The 21,340-nt window shown below is 40.1% G+C and overlaps 1 protein-coding gene across 2 annotated transcripts in view; it reads left to right on the top strand.

The window, feature by feature from the left end:
• Nucleotides 1–19,472, top strand: part of ADAMTS5 (ADAM metallopeptidase with thrombospondin type 1 motif 5) — a 60,141-nt gene extending 40,669 nt beyond the window's left edge. The window contains exons 5-9 of one of the 2 annotated variants that reach the window (XM_075910300.1): nt 3,118–3,301; nt 3,777–3,952; nt 4,918–5,093; nt 8,565–8,605; nt 11,876–12,045. In XM_075910300.1, the coding sequence (XP_075766415.1) occupies nt 3,118–3,301; nt 3,777–3,952; nt 4,918–5,093; nt 8,565–8,605; nt 11,876–11,895 (597 nt within the window). In that variant the 3' untranslated portion in view covers nt 11,896–12,045. Of the gene's footprint in view, nt 1–3,117; nt 3,302–3,776; nt 3,953–4,917; nt 5,094–8,564; nt 8,606–11,875 lie in introns of both variants that reach the window. The other variant, XM_006128832.3, reaches the window with a different exon arrangement.
• Nucleotides 19,473–21,340: the final 1,868 nt, after the last annotated feature.

Below are 21,340 nucleotides of genomic sequence, written 5' to 3'. Positions count from 1 at the left end.
TGAGTGTATCGTAGGGTTGCCTGGTGTCTGGTTTTTTTGCCTCCTGGCAGGGAAAAAAACCCCAGAAAATACCAGACATTTCAGGTGTCTTGTATTTTCTGATTTTTTTTTACCAGACAGGATGCAAAAATACCAGACTGTCCGGGTCAATACTGGACACCTGGCAACCCTACTGGCCCCGCCCCCAGAGACCTATAGAATAGTTGGCTAACCAATAAGAATTCATGAGGTTAATTGACTATTCAAATATCCAGTATTTAACGTCCGTATATCCAAACCCTGTCCCGCTCCCTCCTCCCCCCAGAGCACCGGGGAGTGGGGAGGCCGTGAAGCTCCCATCCCTCCCCCAGCACTGGGGAAAGAGGAAGCCGCATGGCTCCAGCCCCGCTCCCTGGAGCAGTGGAGAGGAGGGAGGCAGCACAGCTCTTCATCCCTCCCAGAGTACTGGAGAGCGGGGAGGCCGCGAGACTCCCGCTCATCTCCCCAGAGCACCAGGGAGGGAGGAGGACATGGGGCTCTCTCCCCCTCCAAAGTATGGAAGAAGGGGGAGGCCACAGGGCTCTCACCCCCCCCCCCAAAAGCATCCGGGAGAAGGGAAGGGGAAGGCCACATGGCTCCACCCCCCTGGCCACTGGGGAGAACCTGCCCAGCCCTTTCTTTCCCCTTCTCGCTCCCCTCCCCAGCTGCCACTCTCCCCCCAACCTAGGAATGTGTGTAGGGTGCTGCGGGGGGGAGAGACTCGTGGCTTCCGCCCCCCTCCCTGGAGCTCCAGAGAGGGGCGAGGGTAGTGACTGTGTGGCTCCCGGGGCATCATGGCTTGCGGCTTCGCGCCCTAACCCCACACACACACTGGAGCACTAGGGAGGGAAGAGTGGAAAAGCTGCACATCTCCTGGCTTTGCCCCCCCTCCCATCCCCAAGCACTAGGATGGGGACAGGAAAGGGGCCACGTGGCTCACGACGTTGGTCCCTTCTAGGGATGGAGGCTGCTCTTGAGCCTTCCCAGGCGCCACGTGGCAGCTGAGCACTGGGGAAAGGGGAGGGATGGAGGAGGCAGGCAGGGTGCAGAGTGTTGTGATGACGTTGCTCTGTCATCCGCAGGAAAAACTCTTTTTACATAAGAAAGCAGGAGCGGCCCGAGGCCGGCTGCAGCAGCTGGCGCCCTAGGTGGGGCGGCACAATCGGCGCCTCTGCCTGCACAGCCGTCAATGGCCATGACATCATCATCGGGCGCCTGGGCGAGCGGCGCCCTAGGCAGCTGCCTAGCTCACCTAGGCTCACGGGCCGCCCTTGTAGGAGAGATAGACCTGACTCTGCAGTGAGATGGAACTCAGTAAATGGAGGGGCTGTCAGGTCCCATTCATGGCTTCCCAGCTCTCTTAAGTTAAATATACATCGCTCTAATGTACGAAGAAAGGTTCCATGAGGACTTCATGTCTGTGTATAATTGAGTGTAATGGAGCTCCTCTTCAACATGACCCAGATGCCAGGAGCAGATTTCTAGAGTAGGAGGCATCAGAGCAAGGACAAGAAATGACAGGGCCCCAATGGTCCACAATGGTGGAGTTTCTCTAGTGCAATTGTCCAGTGCATATCTTGAACTGCTCTAAGTTCACTTTATATAATGCTGGTGCAAGAAACAGTACAAACCCGAAAAGGAGGTCACTATCTCAAAGAGCTCTGTGAGAGTGTTAAACAAATGTTAGAATAATTCAAACCTAATTCTCTTTATAACTATATTTTCCTCAAATGATGTACCCATTCTCTGGGTATAAAGTGCATACATGTAAAAAGTACAGTTACAGTGGAAGTGTTGCATTGTGCACAGAGGCTTTGTTCTTAATTGAGCAAAGTTAGTAGAGTGGCAGGCTTAGCCGCAGGCAGTATGAGTACGTCTACACAGCAGCATTATTTTGGAATAACTGACATTATTCTGAAATAACAAAGAGCACGTCTACACAGCAAGCCATTATTTTGAAATAATAGCGAGCTGGAGGACTTCTTACTCCAGCTCCTGTAGCCCTCTTTTCACAAGATGTAAGGGAAGTTGAAGGAAGAGTGTTCTTCCTTCGACTTCCTGCTGTGGAGACAGCGCCAAGAGCCGAATTAAGCTATTTTGACTTCAGCTGCACAATTAATGTAGCTAAAGTTGTGTATTTTAATTCAGCTTTAGCCCTGCTGTTTAGATGTAGCTTTTCTGAATGTTCTCTGTCTTATTCCAAAGCCTCTCAGCACATTAGCTCACTGGGTGAGAATTTGCTATAACCATACTTATTTTGCCAAGCTCTGTTTTGCCAGTTTTTACCTGTGCCTCTTGATCTTAGAACAGCAATGAAATTCAATCTGTATTTCTAATTATTTTCTGTATAAATTAAAGACAGTCTCTTAATTGGGGAAGATTATAGTAATGTAATTCAGGAAGTTTGTTTAATTAGAAATGTGGCAGGCATTCTATGAGATAGCTGGCATGCATGGGAAGTGTCACTTTGAAAACAAAAGTGATTTTGATATAGATACCATGAATATCACATTTCTTTTGCAATCTAAAAGACAAATAGGAGTCTCATAATTTTGCTTAGATTGGCAGCGCATAGCTATTTATATAACTGATAATGTAGCACAATGACTCCATGAAGAAGAACAATATCTCCTTACCACACGCAGTGCCATATAGCTGCACTACTTAACTATTCAGGGATCACAGTGTTCAATAATAGCAACGTATTACCTGGGTGGAGTTAAACTTAGTGAAGTGAACCTAGAAGAACAGTTATAAAAGAAAAGAATGGAAGATGGGATTAGGATTTCTTTACATGGAAGTGTGTTTTCACAGTGAAGTGGGTGGAATTCAGTTCTGCAAAGTTAGACTAAATACTGCCCTTGACTTGCCTCCGTTGGACATCATGTCCCCTCCCCACACTTGATGGTCCAGGGCTGTACATGGATGTGACTGCAAGGGAAAAGTTTCTCAGGGTTAGCCCATGCCCTAATATACAGTGAGCCATAGTTTAAATGAGAGGAAAAACATCTGCCATTTTGGAAACAATGGTGCTTTTGAAATGTATCTTCATTCAGATTTGGACTCTCTTTTTACATCCCGCTGTTTCGTGTATTCTAGGCTTCAAACCATGGTAACTGGGGCTCTTGGGGGCCTTGGGGACAGTGCTCCCGTACATGCGGTGGAGGGGTTCAGTTTGCCTATCGTCACTGCAACAACCCAGCTCCTAGAAACAGCGGACGGTACTGCACTGGAAAGAGGGCCATCTATCGCTCCTGCAATGTCGCATCCTGCCCAGCAAATGGTATGTTCTGCAGCAGCCAAAGTTGCTTAACGTTATAGCCTTTGCTCCTGTTATATGGTGAATACTAAATCCACAGGAGAAAATAAAATGTCCATTATAGCTTCCCCCTAATGCATTGCAGTGTGGAAACATTAGCTCCAAATGATACAAAGTCACTGTAACCCAGATTAAATTTAAAAGTGTAATTAACCCTGCAAAGGGCTGGTGGCTCCTGACAGGAGGATTCTATATACAATCTCCCGACTCTTGGGAAACGAACAGGATGAGCAGAATTTTGTAACTAAGATGCTTATAATGTCCTGGGAACATTGCCAAAATAAAAGATTCAGGGGATTTTGCAAAGGCCATTAACAGGTGCCAGGACAAGGAGGAGGAATGGTGTGAATGAAACATGACCAAAGAAGGTAGCTGTACATACTGACACTTGCAGTATATCCTAAAATAAACACTAATGAGATGAATGATAATTCTCCAGCTAAAGCCTTTCGACAAGAACAGTGTGAAGCGAGAAATGGCTATCAGTCTGACACAAAGGGTGTCAAAACGTTTGTTGAATGGGTTCCTAAATACGCTGGAGTGCTTCCCGGAGATGTATGCAAGCTCACCTGCCGAGCCAAAGGGACGGGTTACTACGTTGTGTTCTCTCAAAAGGTAATGTACCTTCAGTATCAATTTCTGTTCTAGGTTCTGAAGGGTATTTTGAAAAGCTCTGTATCTAAGCGGTACCGAGAAGAACACCTTTTGTTTAAGTAGAAAACTTTTAGCCAGAATTTTAGGGTCAGAATTGACCTCTAAAATTAGACACAGTTCTCCACATCTAAACATGTGGATGCACATGAAATTGTGTTTGCTAATGCAGGCAGTCCTAGTTCCACATCAATAGTAGGTTAAAAGGTTTCTATATTTAGTGTCAACAGTGCTCTTTGGGATCTTTTTGGTTGAAAGAAATTGCTGTGTATGTCTATAAACATATACATTTTGATCCAAGCTGCACTGATATGTGGAATCTGGAGAAGCTCACTTAAAGCTAGTGGTCTCTTATGTGACCTATATATAGTCAGAATTAATTATTTCAGACATGGTAGAATCAAGAGTGAAGTGATTCCTGTATATCTTTAGTTATGTGCCTTTCTTCTTTTAGACGTTATGAGGCTTCATTGATTCAAATCTATAAAGTACTTTGAGATGGTCTGATGAAAAACAGTCTCTAAATGCCAAGTATTGCTGTTAATAAATTCATCATTATAAACAGAACTTCTGCTTTAGTGCCTTAGGGTTAACAAAAGAGCCATACATCAGATGCCCATGGCCCCTTTGTTCATGTGTCTGCTACTTCAGTGCCCTTAGAGTTGAGATACAGCAGACCTGGATACCAGAATAGGAACTGTATTCTGTTAATCATCACGCCAAATGCCAAACAGGTGGAAAAGAACTAGAATTTACACATGCAGTGGGTACTATTAAAAACACAATGAGTAACTGCCCCTTTATAATACAGCTTTGGATAACTCACAGTAGGATGACTGAACTAAAGAAACAGCAATGTTTGCCAATCAAATACAAAAAAAGCAATTTTTTTCTTTGCAGATTTAACTAACAAAGACTTAATTCCCCAGGTGACGGATGGAACTGAATGTAGGCCATACAGTAATTCTGTATGTGTCCGGGGAAAGTGCATTCGAACTGGTTGCGATGGCATCATCGGTTCAAAGCTCCAGTATGACAAATGTGGGGTGTGTGGAGGAGACAATTCCAGTTGCACAAAAGTCATGGGAACGTTTAATAAAAAGAGGTAATAATCTTGGATGGAAATAAATGTACCCTTTTGTGCAAGCAGAATTATTGGTGGGTTTTTATAACCATAGATACAAATGAAGTTTGCTGAGTAGGCATGTCTAAGTCAAAAGTAGAAGTGCCGCTCGTAAAACCTTGTAAAAGCACAAGTCAGACTGGGTGCCAGATTTCTATTCATTAATTTCATTCATATAAGACATCCCAGACAGATGCCTTTCTTAAGTTTTCCTGCACTTCCCAACTGTTTAAAACAAGTTTCCTAACTCTACGTGGGGTAGGTAATAATCAGAGAAAAATATTGCCCCCAAATCCCATCTGAGATTCTGATATGAACCTAGGCTCCAGTCCTACCAATGGAAAGTCTGCCCAGAGTAATGGCATAGTTTTGCAACCCCCCTGCAATCATTGATGGCCTGAAGCCAAGATAGTGTCATATAGAATATGGGGGATCAATCAGAAAGGCTTGGAGCTGAAGCAGTCAGGTGAAACACTGATATGGTGCATTTTCCAGGTGGCCTGTGCTTGTTAGGGTCCTGTGGAATCACAAAATGTGTTTAATACTGTCTCTCGCTAGGTTAGATGCAGTCGCTTGAAGTCTAGAGGCATGGTTGCAAATTACATCTTTCTATAACCATTTGCTCAAATCAAGCATATTGGCTTCAATATCTTATTGTCTGTATATCACACTCTACCCATGAATACCAAAACAGTCAAACTTTCGTACACTTATTTCCCAAGCAGCTTAGCAGTTATGATTAATGCTGGCCACCAAAGATGGATTTTTATTCTATTAAAACTATTTACGACTTGTTGATCAGAAGTTTTACCACCATCACAATTACAATAGTTAATTTAAAAGAAAACACTCCGTTAAAAAAATCTCTTTGTCACTAAAAAACCCAGAATTATTACTCATCTTAATGGTATAATTAGTTTCTGTCCAATCAGTATATCCTTCGCAGTAAAACAGTGGCAGTTGTTTTTGTATTTATAAGGGAAACAGTAACATCCCGTATATTAAATTTACCTAATAATTCCAGTTATAGTAATTTCACATAATAAAATTTGTTTATGCATTTTTATTCATTTTATGTAGTGCTCTAGGGTTTTAAAAATGTTAAAGAGTTTTAAGGTTGCAAAGTCAGCTCTCAGAATTGAGAAAATGCCGGAATTGAGGCTATATGTATAATGTCATGTCTTTGAATTATCATACAGTCTTTAATTACATGATCACATACTGTTTTTTCTATGAGGAGCCTTAATTCTGACATTTCCTAACTTTTTCACTCTTGACTTTGTAACCTTAATAACATTATTTTAGTGCAGCTTTTTGGATATGTATTTTATGTAAATATGTAATGTATTTTATGTAAATATTTCCTGCAGTGCTGAATGCTTCAGTACATTGACTTTATCTGTACTGCATTATTCCTGGCACTGTAACTCAAGTTTAACCATTAATTATTCCAACAAAACAATGGACTAACACATGTCCTTAAGTCTCAGAGGGGTAGCCATGTTAGTCTGTATCTGCAAAAACAAGAAGTAGTCCTTTGGCACCTTAAAGAGTTAGGGTATGTCTACACAGCAAAGTTATTTCGAAATAGCAGCCATTATTTCGAAATAACTTTCCTAGCATCTACACAAGCCAACTGTTATTTAGAAATTAATTCGAAATAGCGGAGGGCTTATTTCAAAATTGGTAAACCTCATTCCATGAGGAATAGCGCCAATTTTGAAATTGCTATTTCAAAATAAGCGCTGTGTAGACACTTATTTCGAAATGGGCCTCCAGCCCTTCTCAGGGTACCCTGCTGGCCGCCCTGGCCACAAGGTAACTTCTGACCTGATGCCCCACCAGAAGCAGTTCCGGCTGGCCTTAAATGTGATTCAGCGTCCAATCAGTGTGGATGCGCTATTTCAAAATAGCAAAAAGCTATTTCGAAATGCATTTTGTGTGTAGACAAATAACACTGTAGTGTAGACATGCCCTAACAGATTTATTAGTGCATAAGCTTTCATGAATAAAACCCACTTCATCAGATGAATTGGTGTGGAAATTATAGAGGCAGGGGCATAGATATAGATATAGATATAGATATAGATATAGATATAGATATAGATATAGATATAGATATAGATATAGATATAGATGAGCACTCACAGCCACTGATGGGGAGGTGCGAATACCAAGAGAGGGGAAATTGCCATTGTAGTGAAATAACCAGTCTAAATCCTTTTTCAGTTCTAATTCAGTTGTATTAAATTTGCAAATGAATTGCAGTTCTGCTGTTTTCCTTTGTAATCTGGCTTTCAAGATTGAAGAAGGCTGGCTACTTTTAAATCCATGAGGGTATGTCTACACTAGGAAATTATTTTGAGATAACTAAATTTGAATTAATAACTCCTGAAATAACAAAAACCAAATAGCGTGTCCCCACTATGGGAGAGCCTAGAAATTAGTCGGAGTCAGGCTTCGTTATTGTGGATGCGCTACCTTGACTTAGAGCCCCTGGAAGCACTGGGAAGTAATTACTTCAAATTACTCTTGGGAGTAGTTATTTCAAAATAGCAGCAGCAGATAACCAGCCCATTATTTCAGAATAAAGATTTTGGTAGTGTGGATGCTCTGCTTATGATTCTGAAACAAGGGGGGTTATTTCGAAATAAGTCCCTACTGTAGAGTAAGGCTTACTGAATGTCCAGAGGGGTTAAAGTGTTCTTCTAAAGGTTTTTGTATATTACCTTTCTTGATTTCTATTCATTTATCCTTTGTCACGGAGAATGTCTGATTTGGCCACTATACATGGTGGAGGGGCATTGCTGGCACCTGATGGAATATAACACCTTAGTGGAGGTATGTCTACACTACCCCGCTAGTTCGAACTAGCGGGGTAATGTAGGCATACCGCACTTGCAAATGAAGCCCGGGATTTGAATTTCCCGGGCTTCATTTGCATAAACTGGGCGCCGCCATTTTTAAATCCCTGCTCGTTCGAACCCCGTGCCGCGCGGCTACACGCAGCACGAACTAGGTAGTTCGGACTAGGCTTCCTAGTCCGAACTACCGTTACTCCTCATTCCACGAGGAGTAACGGTAGTTCGGACTAGGAAGCCTAGTCCGAACTACCTAGTTCGTGCCGCGTGTAGCCGCGTGGAACGGGGTTCGAACAAGCAGGGATTTAAAAATGGCGGCGCCCAGTTTATGCAAATGAAGCCCGGGAAATTCAAATCCCGGGCTTCATTTGCAAGTGCGGTATGCCTACATTACCCTCCTAGTTCGAACTAGGAGGGTAGTGTAGACATACCCTGAATGTGTAGGTAGATGAGCTCCTAATATTGTGGTTAGGTTCTGTGATGAAGCCACTTGTTTGGACAGCATTGGCAACAGGGTTTGTTTCAGGGGGTAGGAACCTGGGTAAGTGTTTCTGTGGTGTGATGTGTGGCTGCCGTTGTGTATTTGTTTCAGGTTGGGAGGCTGTCGATACATGAGGACTGGCCTATCTCAAGGTGAGATTGAGGGATCATTTTCCAGGATAGATTGTCAGTGATGCATTGGACCGGTTTTATCTAGGAGCTGTAGGTAACGACCAATAGTGTTCTATTACTTTCCTTGTTGGGCCTGTCCTGTAGTAGGTGACTTCTGAGTACTCATCTGGCTCTGTCAATCTGTTTCTTCACTTCCCCAGGTGGGTACTTTAATTTTAAGAGTGCTTGATAAAGATTTGTAGGTGTTTGTCTATCTAAGGGATTGGAGTATATCCGGTTGTATCAATGGATTGTGCAATGTCTCCAGGATGGAAGCTAGAAGCATGTTGGTAAGAGTAGCTGTCAGTAGTTTTCCAGAATATGGCAGTGTTTATGAAACCATCATTTATTTGTTCTGTAGTCTTCAGAAAGTGACTGATTTGTACAGGCTGAGGTTTATGGTATGGTGAAAATTGTTGAAATCGCGGTGGAACTCTTCAGTGGTCTCCTTCCCATTGGTTCATATGAAGATGTCATCAACATAACATAAGTAGAGGAGGTGTGCTAAAGGACGAGAGCTGAGGAAACATTGGTTTAGGTCAGCCATAAAAAGATTGGCATACTATGCAATTACCGATAGAAGTGCTGCTGACTTGGAGGTATAAATTGTCCCCAAGTCAGAAATGATTGTGGATGAGTACAAAGTCACATAACTTAGCCACCAAATGTTCCATGGCCTCTTCAAGGATACTGATCTTGATAGCCTGTAGTCCATTGTCATGTGGAATATTGGTATAGAGACTTTTGTATCCATGGTGGCCAGGATGGAGTTATCAGGAAGACTACTAATACACTGTAGTTTCCTCGGGGAGTTATTGGTGTCTCAAAGATAGCTAGGAGTGCAGGTAGCATAGGGTCTGAGGAAAGAGTCCACATAGCCAGACAGCCCTGCTGTAAGGGTGCCAATGTCTGAGATAATGGGATTTCCAGGTTTATGGCTCTTGCATAACAAATAGAATTCTTTTGGTTGGTCCTGTAGGGGTGTGTCTACATAAATTTGACTCTGTGGTATTGCAGGGAGTTTCTGGAGCAGATGGTGTTTCTTTTGGTGTTCCTCAGTGGGATCAGAGCATTGTGGCCTGTAGAATGTGATGTTGGAGAGTTGTATGGCAGCCTCCTGTTTGTAATTCAGTGATGGATTTTAAAGTAGCCATCCTACAAAAATACTTCAGAACCATATTACAAAGAGAAACAGCAAACTGCAGTTTATTTGCAAATTAAATACAATCAAAATAGGACTGAATAAGGATTTAGATTGGTTATTTCACTGCAAAGGCAATTTCTTCTCTTTTGCTATTCACACCTCCTCCTCATCTGCTGTGAGTGAGCCACATCTACTCTGACTGAATTAGCCTTATTAACACTGGACCTAACCTTGATAAGTAACTGGCTTCCTTTGTTATGCTATTATCTATAAATATATACCCCTGCCTCTGTAATTTCCATTCCAATTCTAATGATGAAGTGGGTTTCACCCACGAAAGCTTATGCCCTTATCAATCTGTTAATCTCTTTGGGTGTATCTAGACTACACCTCTCTGTTGACAGAGAAATGTAGATTAGGCATGTCGAAATTGCTAATGAAGCAGGGATTTAAATATCCTGCACTTCATTAGCATAAATATGGCCACTGCTTTTTTTTTGACACAGAGCTTTTTTGAAAAAAATGGCAGTCTAGACGCGGATCTGTCAATAATAAACCCTTTTTCGACAGATCCTGTAAACCTCATTTTTTGAGGAATACAGGATATGTCGAAAAAAGGGTTTGTTTTCAACAGATCCACATCTAGACTACCATTTTTTTTTCAAAAAAGCTCCGTGTCAGAAAAAAGTGGCGGCCACGTTTATGCTAATGAAGCGCAAGATATTTAAATCCCTACTTCATTAGCAATTTCAACGTTCTTGATTTGCATCCTTTTGTCGACAGAGGGATGCAATCTAGACGTAGCCTAAGGTGCCATAGGACTCCTTGTTGTTTTTCCAAGTCCTTAAGCTAGAGGAGCACAGTTACTTAATCTTTACAGAAATATTTAAATTTCACAAACATAGCAACCTCGCTCACAGAGAGACCTTTTAATTTTTTAATATTTTTATCGTGTTTTCTCATGGTCCCTTCCTTTTACTGTAAAAAGATATTAAACTAACCTTTTCAAACACAAATGTGATACTTCCAGCATCAACTTATATGACAGAGATTTATAAATGAAAACAAATATATCAGCAGTCCAGCTGGTAGTTTATAATGATATATTTATTATTTCTTCAGATATACTATATGCCTCTTGAGAAATTATATTTTAGAGAGCCTACAGTTTTGAATGCTTGTGACCTTAACTATAAGAAGTAAGCATCCCTTTCTAAATCTGAATTGAAAGAAGATACCTTACAAGTAGTGGTCAATAAATGAAGTAAAGATGCTGTATTTATTTGAATTAAGCATTTGGCCATATCTTTCATTGGATATTGTGCAATTAATCTTTAGCTTTATGAAGTTTTCAAAGGAAACAAATTTTTTTCTTGGTGATCAAGATTATTTTTAAATGTTCCCAAGGTACCTTATCCAGCTATTATCTTGCTCGCTGTTTCCTTAATCATCATTATAGCAAAGGCAGTATTAAACAGCTGTAACTAGTGCATACAGAGGTGTCAGAAACTTGATTTGAATGGGAGTGGAGCTGAAGTACTGTGCATGGGCAGTGGGGGAATCAGGCAGCAAGAGATGATTAGGGTGTCAGGGGTAGGAGGGTGAATAGGATAGGTGCTCTGTATGGGGAGTGAGGACTGCTACCAAGAGTCAGCTGTAGGATGTGGCTACTTGCTGCCCAAAATCTAGGCTTTTGCTTTTCTTAGCAGACCTAATGTGCTTCCAATTTCATATCTCCCATCCTATGCTCAAATATACAAGTTTGATGTGCATAAACTGTGAGTTATCATTCATTCTTCTTGAATCCAACTTGTATAAAATTACTACTGAAACCACAAAGATTAAGTCATTTGAGGGAACTGTTTTTTCAAGGACTTAACAATAAAATTTAAAAATATATAATGAACAACATGTTACAAATTAATTGGTTAGCATCAGTGTGAGATGGGCCTCAAGATGAATGCTTGCAAGGCCTGATTCAATTCCCACTGAAATCAACAGTTGGAGTTAACTTATTGAAGTCAACAGTTGACTTCAGTGAGTTTTGAATTAGGCCCTCAGAGCATGTCTATTACTAGTTATTTCATATGTGCCTTTTCTCCTTACAGTAAGGGCTACACGGATATAGTGAAAATACCTGTAGGAGCCACTCACATCAAAGTCCGGCAGTTCAAGGCAAAAGACCAGAACAGGTTCACAGCTTACCTGGCCCTGAAGAGGAAAAATGGTGAGTATCTTGTCAATGGAAAATACATGATCTCCACTTCAGAAACAATCATTGACCTCAATGGAACTATGATGAACTATAGTGGCTGGAGTCATAAGGATGATTTTTTGCATGCAATGGGACATTCTGCCACAAAGGAGATTCTTATAGTCCAGATTCTTGCAACTGACCCAACTAAAGCAGTGGATGTCCGTTACAGTTTCTTTGTGCCAAAGAAGCAAACACAAATGACTAACTATGTCACAAGCAGTGGCAACAGTAATAAAGTAACACCACACCTCACACAACTACAGTGGGTGACTGGACCCTGGCTTTCTTGTTCTCGAACATGTGACACAGGATGGCACACCAGGACTGTCCAGTGCCAAGATGGGCATGGAAAACTAGCTAAAGGATGTCTTCTTTCTCAGAGACCATCAGCATTTAAGCAGTGCTTACTAAAGAAATGTTAACCTGTGGTTATGATCTTCTTAAAAAGAGGTCTCAGTAAGCCATTGTTGACATACTAGTATTAGGTCTACCTAGATAGACAGAAGCCAAGGCTTCAATGTACTTGCATACAGTCTCAAGTTATGGGCAGAATCTGCCTATTTGGACCAAATGAAGTTGTGCACTGCTCTATGTGACAGTGGGGTGATCTTAGTATGTCGCAGAAATGAAACATTAGAATTGTTATAAGCCCTCTGTGTCTGCAAAAAAGGAAGAAGAAAAACCATGAATGGACGGACAATCATGGGATATTTGACGGTTACAGAATCATCTCCCCCTTTTCACCTACCTCTAATACAGTATGTCCTTAGACAACTTTGTCATACTTAGCCATGATACCACAGTAGCTTATTTTATACTGTTTATAAATATCTTCCCGGTGGTATGTCACTTTATATCACTTGGTTCTACTAATTAAAAAAACCAATCTTTCTATAAGCAAAGTGATTGACCAAAGTATGTCTGCAGCCATAGTGGACCTCTTCCATTTTTCAGAAATGGCTGTGGATGTTTTACTGGAAAACGAAGACCTTGCTGTTGTTTTTAAGAGTTGTTACATTTTTTTCTGACAACAGGAAATGAATTTTCATACTAGGAATTTCCTGACAGCAAAACTTAATTGTGTAATAAACAATGCTCTTCCTCCAAGAAATTCTTACAGGGGGAGCATCTTAGCAGCCATGCAGATGAACAGTAGCTGCTAGTCTGAGCCTTTAAATAAAAGAAAGGCATATATTATTTTGTAGAAGCAAGTTATAGAACCAGAAATTACAGTTCACATAACTCAGATATTTTGAGACTATTCTCAGCTGCTTTCTCTGTTGTTTTTTCTGTGGCTTCCATGTGAAATCTAACAATGTGTAATGTACCTACTTCTACTGAACAAACTATAAAAGGTCAAAAAACACAGCAAGCAATTAATAGGATTTGAACAGTGTTTTGTCCATCATATCTAACTCTGGTATCCATATTACCAGCAGAAGTTTGTTAAAAAAAATTAGTTGGTTTCATTGTGTTTTAAAACATTGTAGAAGTCATTCACATTGTGTACGCCTTGCATATTTTGAAGGATTAAGGGTCACAGGGAAGTTAAACCACGTCAGGATGTGGTGGATATAACCAATCTCATTAAGACTGTTTCCACAGAATAGGTAATAGCTCTTAATGTTTTTCAGTAACTCTTTCCCAATCCCACTGTTATCTAACAGAAGATCTGCCACTGCACAAGACCATTTCACTGTAGGCAAGTAACAGATAGTGGACTGATCCAAGGCCCGTTGAAGTCCTTTCTTTTGATCCAAAGTCCCCAAAAGAATAAACCTTCCTAAAGTTTACATAAACCTGTTGATGCACCTAATAGAACCTAGATTAGACCCAAATTAATTCTGACCCCATAGTTTATCTGCCAGTTCGTCCACATGATCTGAATGTATGCAATTAGCTGTCTGTATTTTAGGGCAGGATTTTCAAAAGAGCCTTAGACACTGAGGGCACATGAAACAGCACTTAGGCTGTTTTGAAAATCTCAGCCTTAGAAGTCACCAGGAACTCATTAAAGGAAACGGGCTTGTTTGCAAAGCCCAAAAGAGAAATTTCCCTTCAGGCTGGCTCAAGCATATTTTGGGCACTATGATGCCTAGAAAGCAGATAGCCATTTCCAAATAGCAAATTACTACAAGCTGTACATTTGGGACTTGGAGAAATGTCCACTCTTGTGCAATATATTAAATATACTGATAGAAACAGGACATGCTAATGTGTGACAACTGAATGTGTTGAGGGTGTCACTAAACATTGAGACAAACTACTATTGTCAAGATTAGTATGGACTTATGGTCCTAGACAAAAATATTGATTTTCTTTTTGAGAATTCTTATGCTAAGTTGAATGAAATTAATTGAAACAGACACTGGAAATCCCCAAACTTTTGGACTGTTCATATCCAAACTTGTCATCTCTGTTCATTACAAGGAAAGATTATGCCTGCAGTGTCACAGTGTCACTTCTAAAATTGCATTACTTGTGAAGACAAAATGTGCATTTGAATTATATTTTGATATGCCCCATGCATATTTTGAACAGTGATGAGTAAACTTTTTTAGATGTTCTACAAATTCCAGAAAAGGAAACCACAAAGGTTTCTAAATGTAAAGCATTCTTAGATCTAATGTATTCTTTTTGTAGAGTTATTGTCTAACAAGTATCTATCAGAACAAACCAAATAGTGAATATTCACCGTCAACCATCCTTTAACTAAAATTAGCTTTTCTAACTCATATAGCACCTTAGCAAGATAGCCAAATACATTAAATTATGCAACCAAGTGTGGAATGTGGGAACCTGGAACCTCAGAACTTCGAACTAATGTTCAAGAGCTGATTCCTTTGTAGTTACAGAGAAAATTTGAGGCAGGAGTACACAGCCATCTCTAGGTATGTACGCGACTAGTTGACTAGTCGACTACCTGATAAGCATATGCTTATTGTGTAGTCAAGTAGTGTGGTCTATCAGAGAGAGGCAGCAAGGGGGGAATCAGGAGCTGGTTCTGGGGAGAGCCGGTTTAAAAGCAGGTTCTCCCCAGTGCCATCTCCATGGAAGGGGCAGGGGAAGTACAGGCGCAAAGGGGAACAGTGAAAGCGGGCATTAAAGCAGTCCCCACTTGCACTGGTCCGGTTCTCTCCCTTTGAAATGCAGCAGGAGCTCCTTTCAAAGGGAGAGGCGGAACCCTAGGCAAGCAGGGACTGCTTGTGTCCCCACTGCTCTTCTGCCTTTTACATGTAGCAAGAGCCGCAGGTGGCTCTTGCCCCATTTAAAAAGCAGAGGCACAGCAGGAATAGTGAGCGCCCCGCCCTGCCCCGCTCCTTATCGACTAATCAAGTAGTTGATGGAAATTCCATCAACTACTTGATTAGTTGATTAATCTAAATTTAACATCCCTAGCCATCTCACACTGGGACTGATCCAAAGCTCACTGTCTTCAGTGGTCTTTGGTTCAGACTCTGATTAAATTCTTGTAAATATATTAATTATACTGATAGAAACAAAACATTTTCTACAATGTTTGACAGCTGAATGTGCTGGGCATGTCACTAGATGTGAGATGAATTTCTATTGTCTGAGTAGCGTGGCCTTATTGCTAGAAATGGTCCCAGACGAGTGAGATTTCTCTTTGTGTATGTGTGTGTGTATGGAATGTTCCCTGTCTCTCCCCACAGCTGCATCATGAACAAGTGTTCCAAGACACTTGAAATCAGTGACTTTAGACCGGAGATGAATTTGTTCCCTAGGGAGAAGCAACCATTCACAGTAAAAGGAGTGTGCTAGAGGACACTTGTGAAGTGAAGGTGGACTACTCAAGTGCAGGAGAGGGAGGAGCAATGTCCTTATAAGTTTCCAGGCCAAATCTTGTATTGATATAACTAGTAGTTTAAGTTACATATCAGGAGTAAGTTGACAAGAACACAGGAAAAGAATATAAATTGCATCAGTTTAGCATTTAGTGAATATACAAACCAAATGTAACTTACACACTGGAGGACCCAAGGGTGACATAGAAGAAAAGCAACTAACAGGAGGGTATAAAATAAGGTAAGTGCCTGCTTTATATTACACCCTCCTTTTAGCTGCTTTTTTCTGCTACAATGCCCATTTCAACCCCTCCCTATGAAAATGACTCAGAAAATGCTTCTAGAAATGGAAGCCCAATTCAAAAATCCAAAGTAATTTTCTCTGTATGGAAATAAAACACGTAAGCAACTCCAATGCTAAATTCTTTTAGCAACTCCAATTCTAAATTATTTTAGCAACTCCAGTGCTAAATTCACAGCTGATGTATTAGGATGTAGTTCCATTGTCTTCCACATGCATTACTATTACTTGGTGTGTCTAAAGTAAGTCATAACATTCTTAGAAGAATTATCCTAACTATGACAAAGGTTATCACGGTTGGCCTGACTATGGACAAGAAATTCAGTTTAGTCACCTTCCTGTGGAAACAGTTTTATCCAATAGGGCAGGGGGAAGGGAGGGAGTTTTGGGGGTTAATCGCAAATGTAAAAAAAGCAACACAGCACTGAAAAGAAATAAATAATTTATTATTTTTACAACTGGTATGTGAATGGATGTAATGAATTTATTTATTCTTATTTAACAAAATTACCAATTGTGCAAATTCTATATTTAAAATGTTTTGCTATCATCTTTTCTTTTCTTTTTATTTATGCTTTATATTGGTGTGGAAAGTACACTTTGTGAGTTTACATGATGTGCAGCACTGGTTGCTTTTGAGTTTTGTTTGTTTTGTTTGGCTGTTTTTCTTTAAAGAAAGTTTTCTGCATGAAGTAGGTATGTGTATACACATACGCACTCACCCTGTATATATGTACATTCATTTTCTGCTACCAGCTTTTTCCATTCCAAAAGAAGTTATTAATTTTAATTTTTGACACATAGGGCGCAAAGCTCTTAACCCTAATGTGCTTCTAAAGTCTCACAACTGCCAAATTGTAGATCCCATTGACCGAAAAGTCACTAAATGCCAGATTCTAATTTCAGATGCACGCATAAAGATTATATTAAATACCCTTATCATTGACCAATCAATTAATTCAATGGAAGCAGGAGCAGATCCATAATGAATGTATGTGCTTCCAACAGTGAAATTTGTCATGAGTTGTCAAAATGGTGTGTGAGTCATGCAACTGCTTGTATGTTAATGGGGACACTATGAAAAATTCTTCCTTTGTGCCTTTTAGAAAATATTCCCTAGCACTGTAAAATTTGATTTGTAATGACTTGTAGTGACATCATATCAGCACAAGTATTTCAATACTATCTTCCCATTATCAGATATAATGAAAAGCCGCCTAGAAACACTTGCTGCACTTGCTGCATATTATTTTCTAGCTATCCGTACTATGTTGGACATGATAAAGACACACACAAAAAAGACATATAAATGTGCATGTGCCAAAAAGCCCACCATGTCTCCTTGAAAAAAGACTGAGCCCTCATTGCTTCCACTTCTTGTCTGATTCACCTCCTGTTGAAGTCAATGGGAGTTGGATTTGGGCTCTATTTGAGGATAAATTTGCAGTGTAAGCAAACTTACAGCATCTCTGCAACCATGTATTGAGCAATGTAAAATAACCTTCTCATCACTCCAGTGTAATGCGAATACCACACAAAGCAAACAACCTGGGTCAGATTATTCAGGTGTGTATCACTTATATAGTGTGCACAATTTTCACTCACTTAAAACCTGATCCAAAGCCCAGTGATGTCAATGTTCATTGACTTCCGCAGTTTTAAATTAGACCCAAAAATAGAACTGTAGGGAAAGAGAATATTTTTGTTCTACTGCACAAACTTTTCCCCCTAATGGTTCTCCTCTTATTTAGACTGATAAGAAAAATTACACGTTATCCTCTGCAAAGAAATGGTAGGTGCCAAGAGCACCTTGCTGTATTGATATAGCCAAACTCTTCAACGTTCTCTCAGTGAGGACTGCAGCTTGTGGCTGAAACAGGGAATTTATTTTTGGCACATGCCTGAGATAGCGTGCATAGTTCATAAATAGTTGCCAACATATGTCTATGCATTAATATATGTGACTAGGATCATTCCTAAGGGAGCTGTTGTTTGTCTATTGCCATCCCTACTAGTGCACACAATATTGGCTTATTTTTACAAGGCTTGTTCTCTAGTTTGGAACTCTACACATTTGTCAGTAACTTTGGATATGTTTGCTAATGTTTACGCTTGTCGACTCTATTAACTGTCCCTTCAGCTATTTCGATTTTCAATGTAGTGATTCTTAGCATAAGAAAAATTGTCAGACAGATCTTCAGCTGGAGTTAATTGACGTAGCTCCAGGATCTGGCCCTTTACATTTGCAAATGCAAGTTTTGGATGGTGATACATAAGTCTTGGAAGAATCCAACTAAAATAACAGTCTTCTAGGTGAATAAAATCAGAACTTGTTTCCTGGCACTCAGTATTTCTTCTAGATGTCTTGGCACATTTGTTGCCCTGCTTCTCTATCTAGTGCAGCATTTAATGTCAAAAACAAAACAAAAAAACACACCGTTGTTTCTCCTTAACATAGATATTTACAATAGCCATCAAGACATTAAAAATACTTCTGTATATATCAGCTGAAATCTTATATATTCAACATTCAACAATTAGGTATCTGTATACATTTTGTATATATGGACAAGTATTTGGGTCTGCAGTATACTCACAAATACATGGTCGAATTCTGGGTTGTTACACCAATATAGATCTAGAGTAACTTTGTGGAATGATTCGACTTCACAGTGTTTATACTATTGTAACTAAGTGGAACATTTCTCATAGTGTATCATAAACTGGTTTGCACAATTTGACATATAAAATGTGTTGCAGTATGCAGTGAACACTGTTCATCATTGAAGCATTACTCAGTGAAAGTCATGCAAATGTAGATTACTAATGTTGCATGAGACACAGGAAATATGTGGAATCTAAATGTTTTTGGGACGCTGTTTAATAATCAATTTCAGTTCTAGCATAAGGTCATATACATAAAGTCAAGTAGGACCAAAATCAGAGGAGTTGTAGGGAAAACTAGGAGAAATGCACCAATTTATTGTCTGCAATTTATTTCACATGTCTCTTAAAAAACTGTACCAAGGTGACATATTTGGTAGTCATTACACAGTTTGTTGTTCCTTTTGGGAAACTACGAATGTTACTTTTTTTTGTTTAATAAATGACTAATCAAAGTGAATTAACTAAATAGCGCACTACCATGTCAACCAGTTTACACCATAAAATAATCTGTTTGAACTTCATTGTATCAGATCTGTACTGTACCCAGACAATACTTTGCCAATGTACTATTCCCTGTGTATAATTTACCAGCTGTAATTTTAAAACACTCAATTCTGTGGTTTCAGATAAATTAATAAATATAAACTGTATCATAGATTCAGATAGTCATTCTATATGTTACGTCTGTGGACTGTTATTTTCCAGTTGTATCACAAAGATGTACAAGCTAAAAAAGGTTTACCTTATCCAGAAGACAAAGCATGCATTTCTTCTACATGTAAACACCATACATTTGTCTTGTTAGGCTTATGGGTCTTCCATAGTAGTCTTTATGTGTGCTGTGAAAAATGGAAACACCTATGTGTTTATTCACAATGAGGGTATGTCTACACTACCACCCTAGTTCGAACTAGGGTGGTTAATGTAGGCAACCGAAGTTGCAAATGAAGCCCGGGATTTGAATTTCCCGGGCTTCATTTGCATCTTGCCGGGCGCCGCCATTTTTAAATCCCCGCTAGTTAGGACTCCATGCCCACAGCTACACGCGGCACGGAGTAGGTAGTTTGGATTAGGCTTCCTATTCCGAACTACCGTTACTCCTTGTGGAACGAGGTGTACTGGTAGTTCGGAATAGGAAGCCTAATCCAAACTACCTACTCTGTGCCGTGTGTAGCCGCGTGCACGGAGTCCGAACTAGCGGGGATTTAAAAATGGCGGCACCCGGCAAGATGCAAATGAAGCCCGGGAAATTCAAATCCCGGGCCTCATTTGCAACTTCGGTTGCCTACATTAACCTCCCTAGTTCGAACTAGGGTGGTAGTGAAGACATACCCTGACAGAGCTTGCACTTGCTCCAATATGTAAATATGATGAATGTAGGTAGACACCTGCACTCACAGAGCTGTATTGGAGCCTCCCTGATTTCATGTGGGTGCAGGAATTAGTCTCCTTTCATCATATTGCAGGAGGGCCAATGATTTGTCATGTATAATCAGACACATAATAATCAATTTAGGCCACATTTCTATAAACCAGACTAACAGTAGTTAAAACATTAAACTAATTAAGCAAGTAATAGAAACATAGAAGATATGCACAGAGGAGATGGAATTGTATGCACCAGAGCGACTCAACACGCGGCCTGTTTGTTTGTGGTCCCTGGTGCGGTTTGTGTCTACGCAGGACTCAACACATGGCCCGTGAGTGGTAGCCAAAACAAAAAAGTAATCAATATAATGATCTTCTGTGGATATGCGTTTGAGTAGTTAAATTCCTGGACTGTCGTTGCTCATTAAAAGTGCTGGCATATGGGTGGAAATTGGATAACTGTTGCATTTTATTAATATAAGCAGAACTGACTTTAATGAGGCCTATGTGTTATGTAGTCTTGCCTTAATCTTTGTATTCATGCCCGTCAGTGTGAAAAAAGCGATTTGCATATATTTGCACATATATATTTGCATGTATATGCAACCACACTTAAGTTGCGGTCCTCGGCATGTGCAGGGAATATCATTGTGGCCCACAGGGCTTTCAAAGTTAAGTAGCCCTGGTATACGCAAAAAGGAAAGAAAACACTAATATCTCTGTCATTGGAGTACTGATGTAGTGACACTTCATAGAATTTAGCCTTGTACTGGCAATTAAAGGGCCAATATCAAGCTATTTTTTTAAACCCAACAGCTGTGTTGCTATTTATTAAAACTCCAATTTTTTAAAAAATCAAACTTCTGTTGGTTTTCTTACCTCGGTTACTACAGTTCCTTTAGTGAAACTAAATTGGTTTTTGGTTCCCTTTCCCTTAAGCTACATGAGTTTTCAACTGCGAACAGCATGCTTATATATTTATATTGATTGTAACATTCCTACGCACTTTAGATTTTGCAGCACGTGTTGTACCGAACCTAAATTATTTGAGTGTGGGTCTGTTTTTCATTTAAACCGAGGGGCCTCTGCATTGTTTGTACCTGTGAGAATCCAGTTTAGTGGTTTAGCATTCTTATATTTAATAAATAATAAGTATGAAAAGACAAACACAGAA

This window comes from Pelodiscus sinensis, chromosome 1, assembly GCF_049634645.1.
Source record: "Pelodiscus sinensis isolate JC-2024 chromosome 1, ASM4963464v1, whole genome shotgun sequence".
NCBI classification, from domain to species: domain Eukaryota; kingdom Metazoa; phylum Chordata; order Testudines; family Trionychidae; genus Pelodiscus; species Pelodiscus sinensis.
The sequence above is the reverse complement of the archived record's forward strand: the minus strand, read 5'-3'. Positions and strand labels throughout refer to the sequence as shown.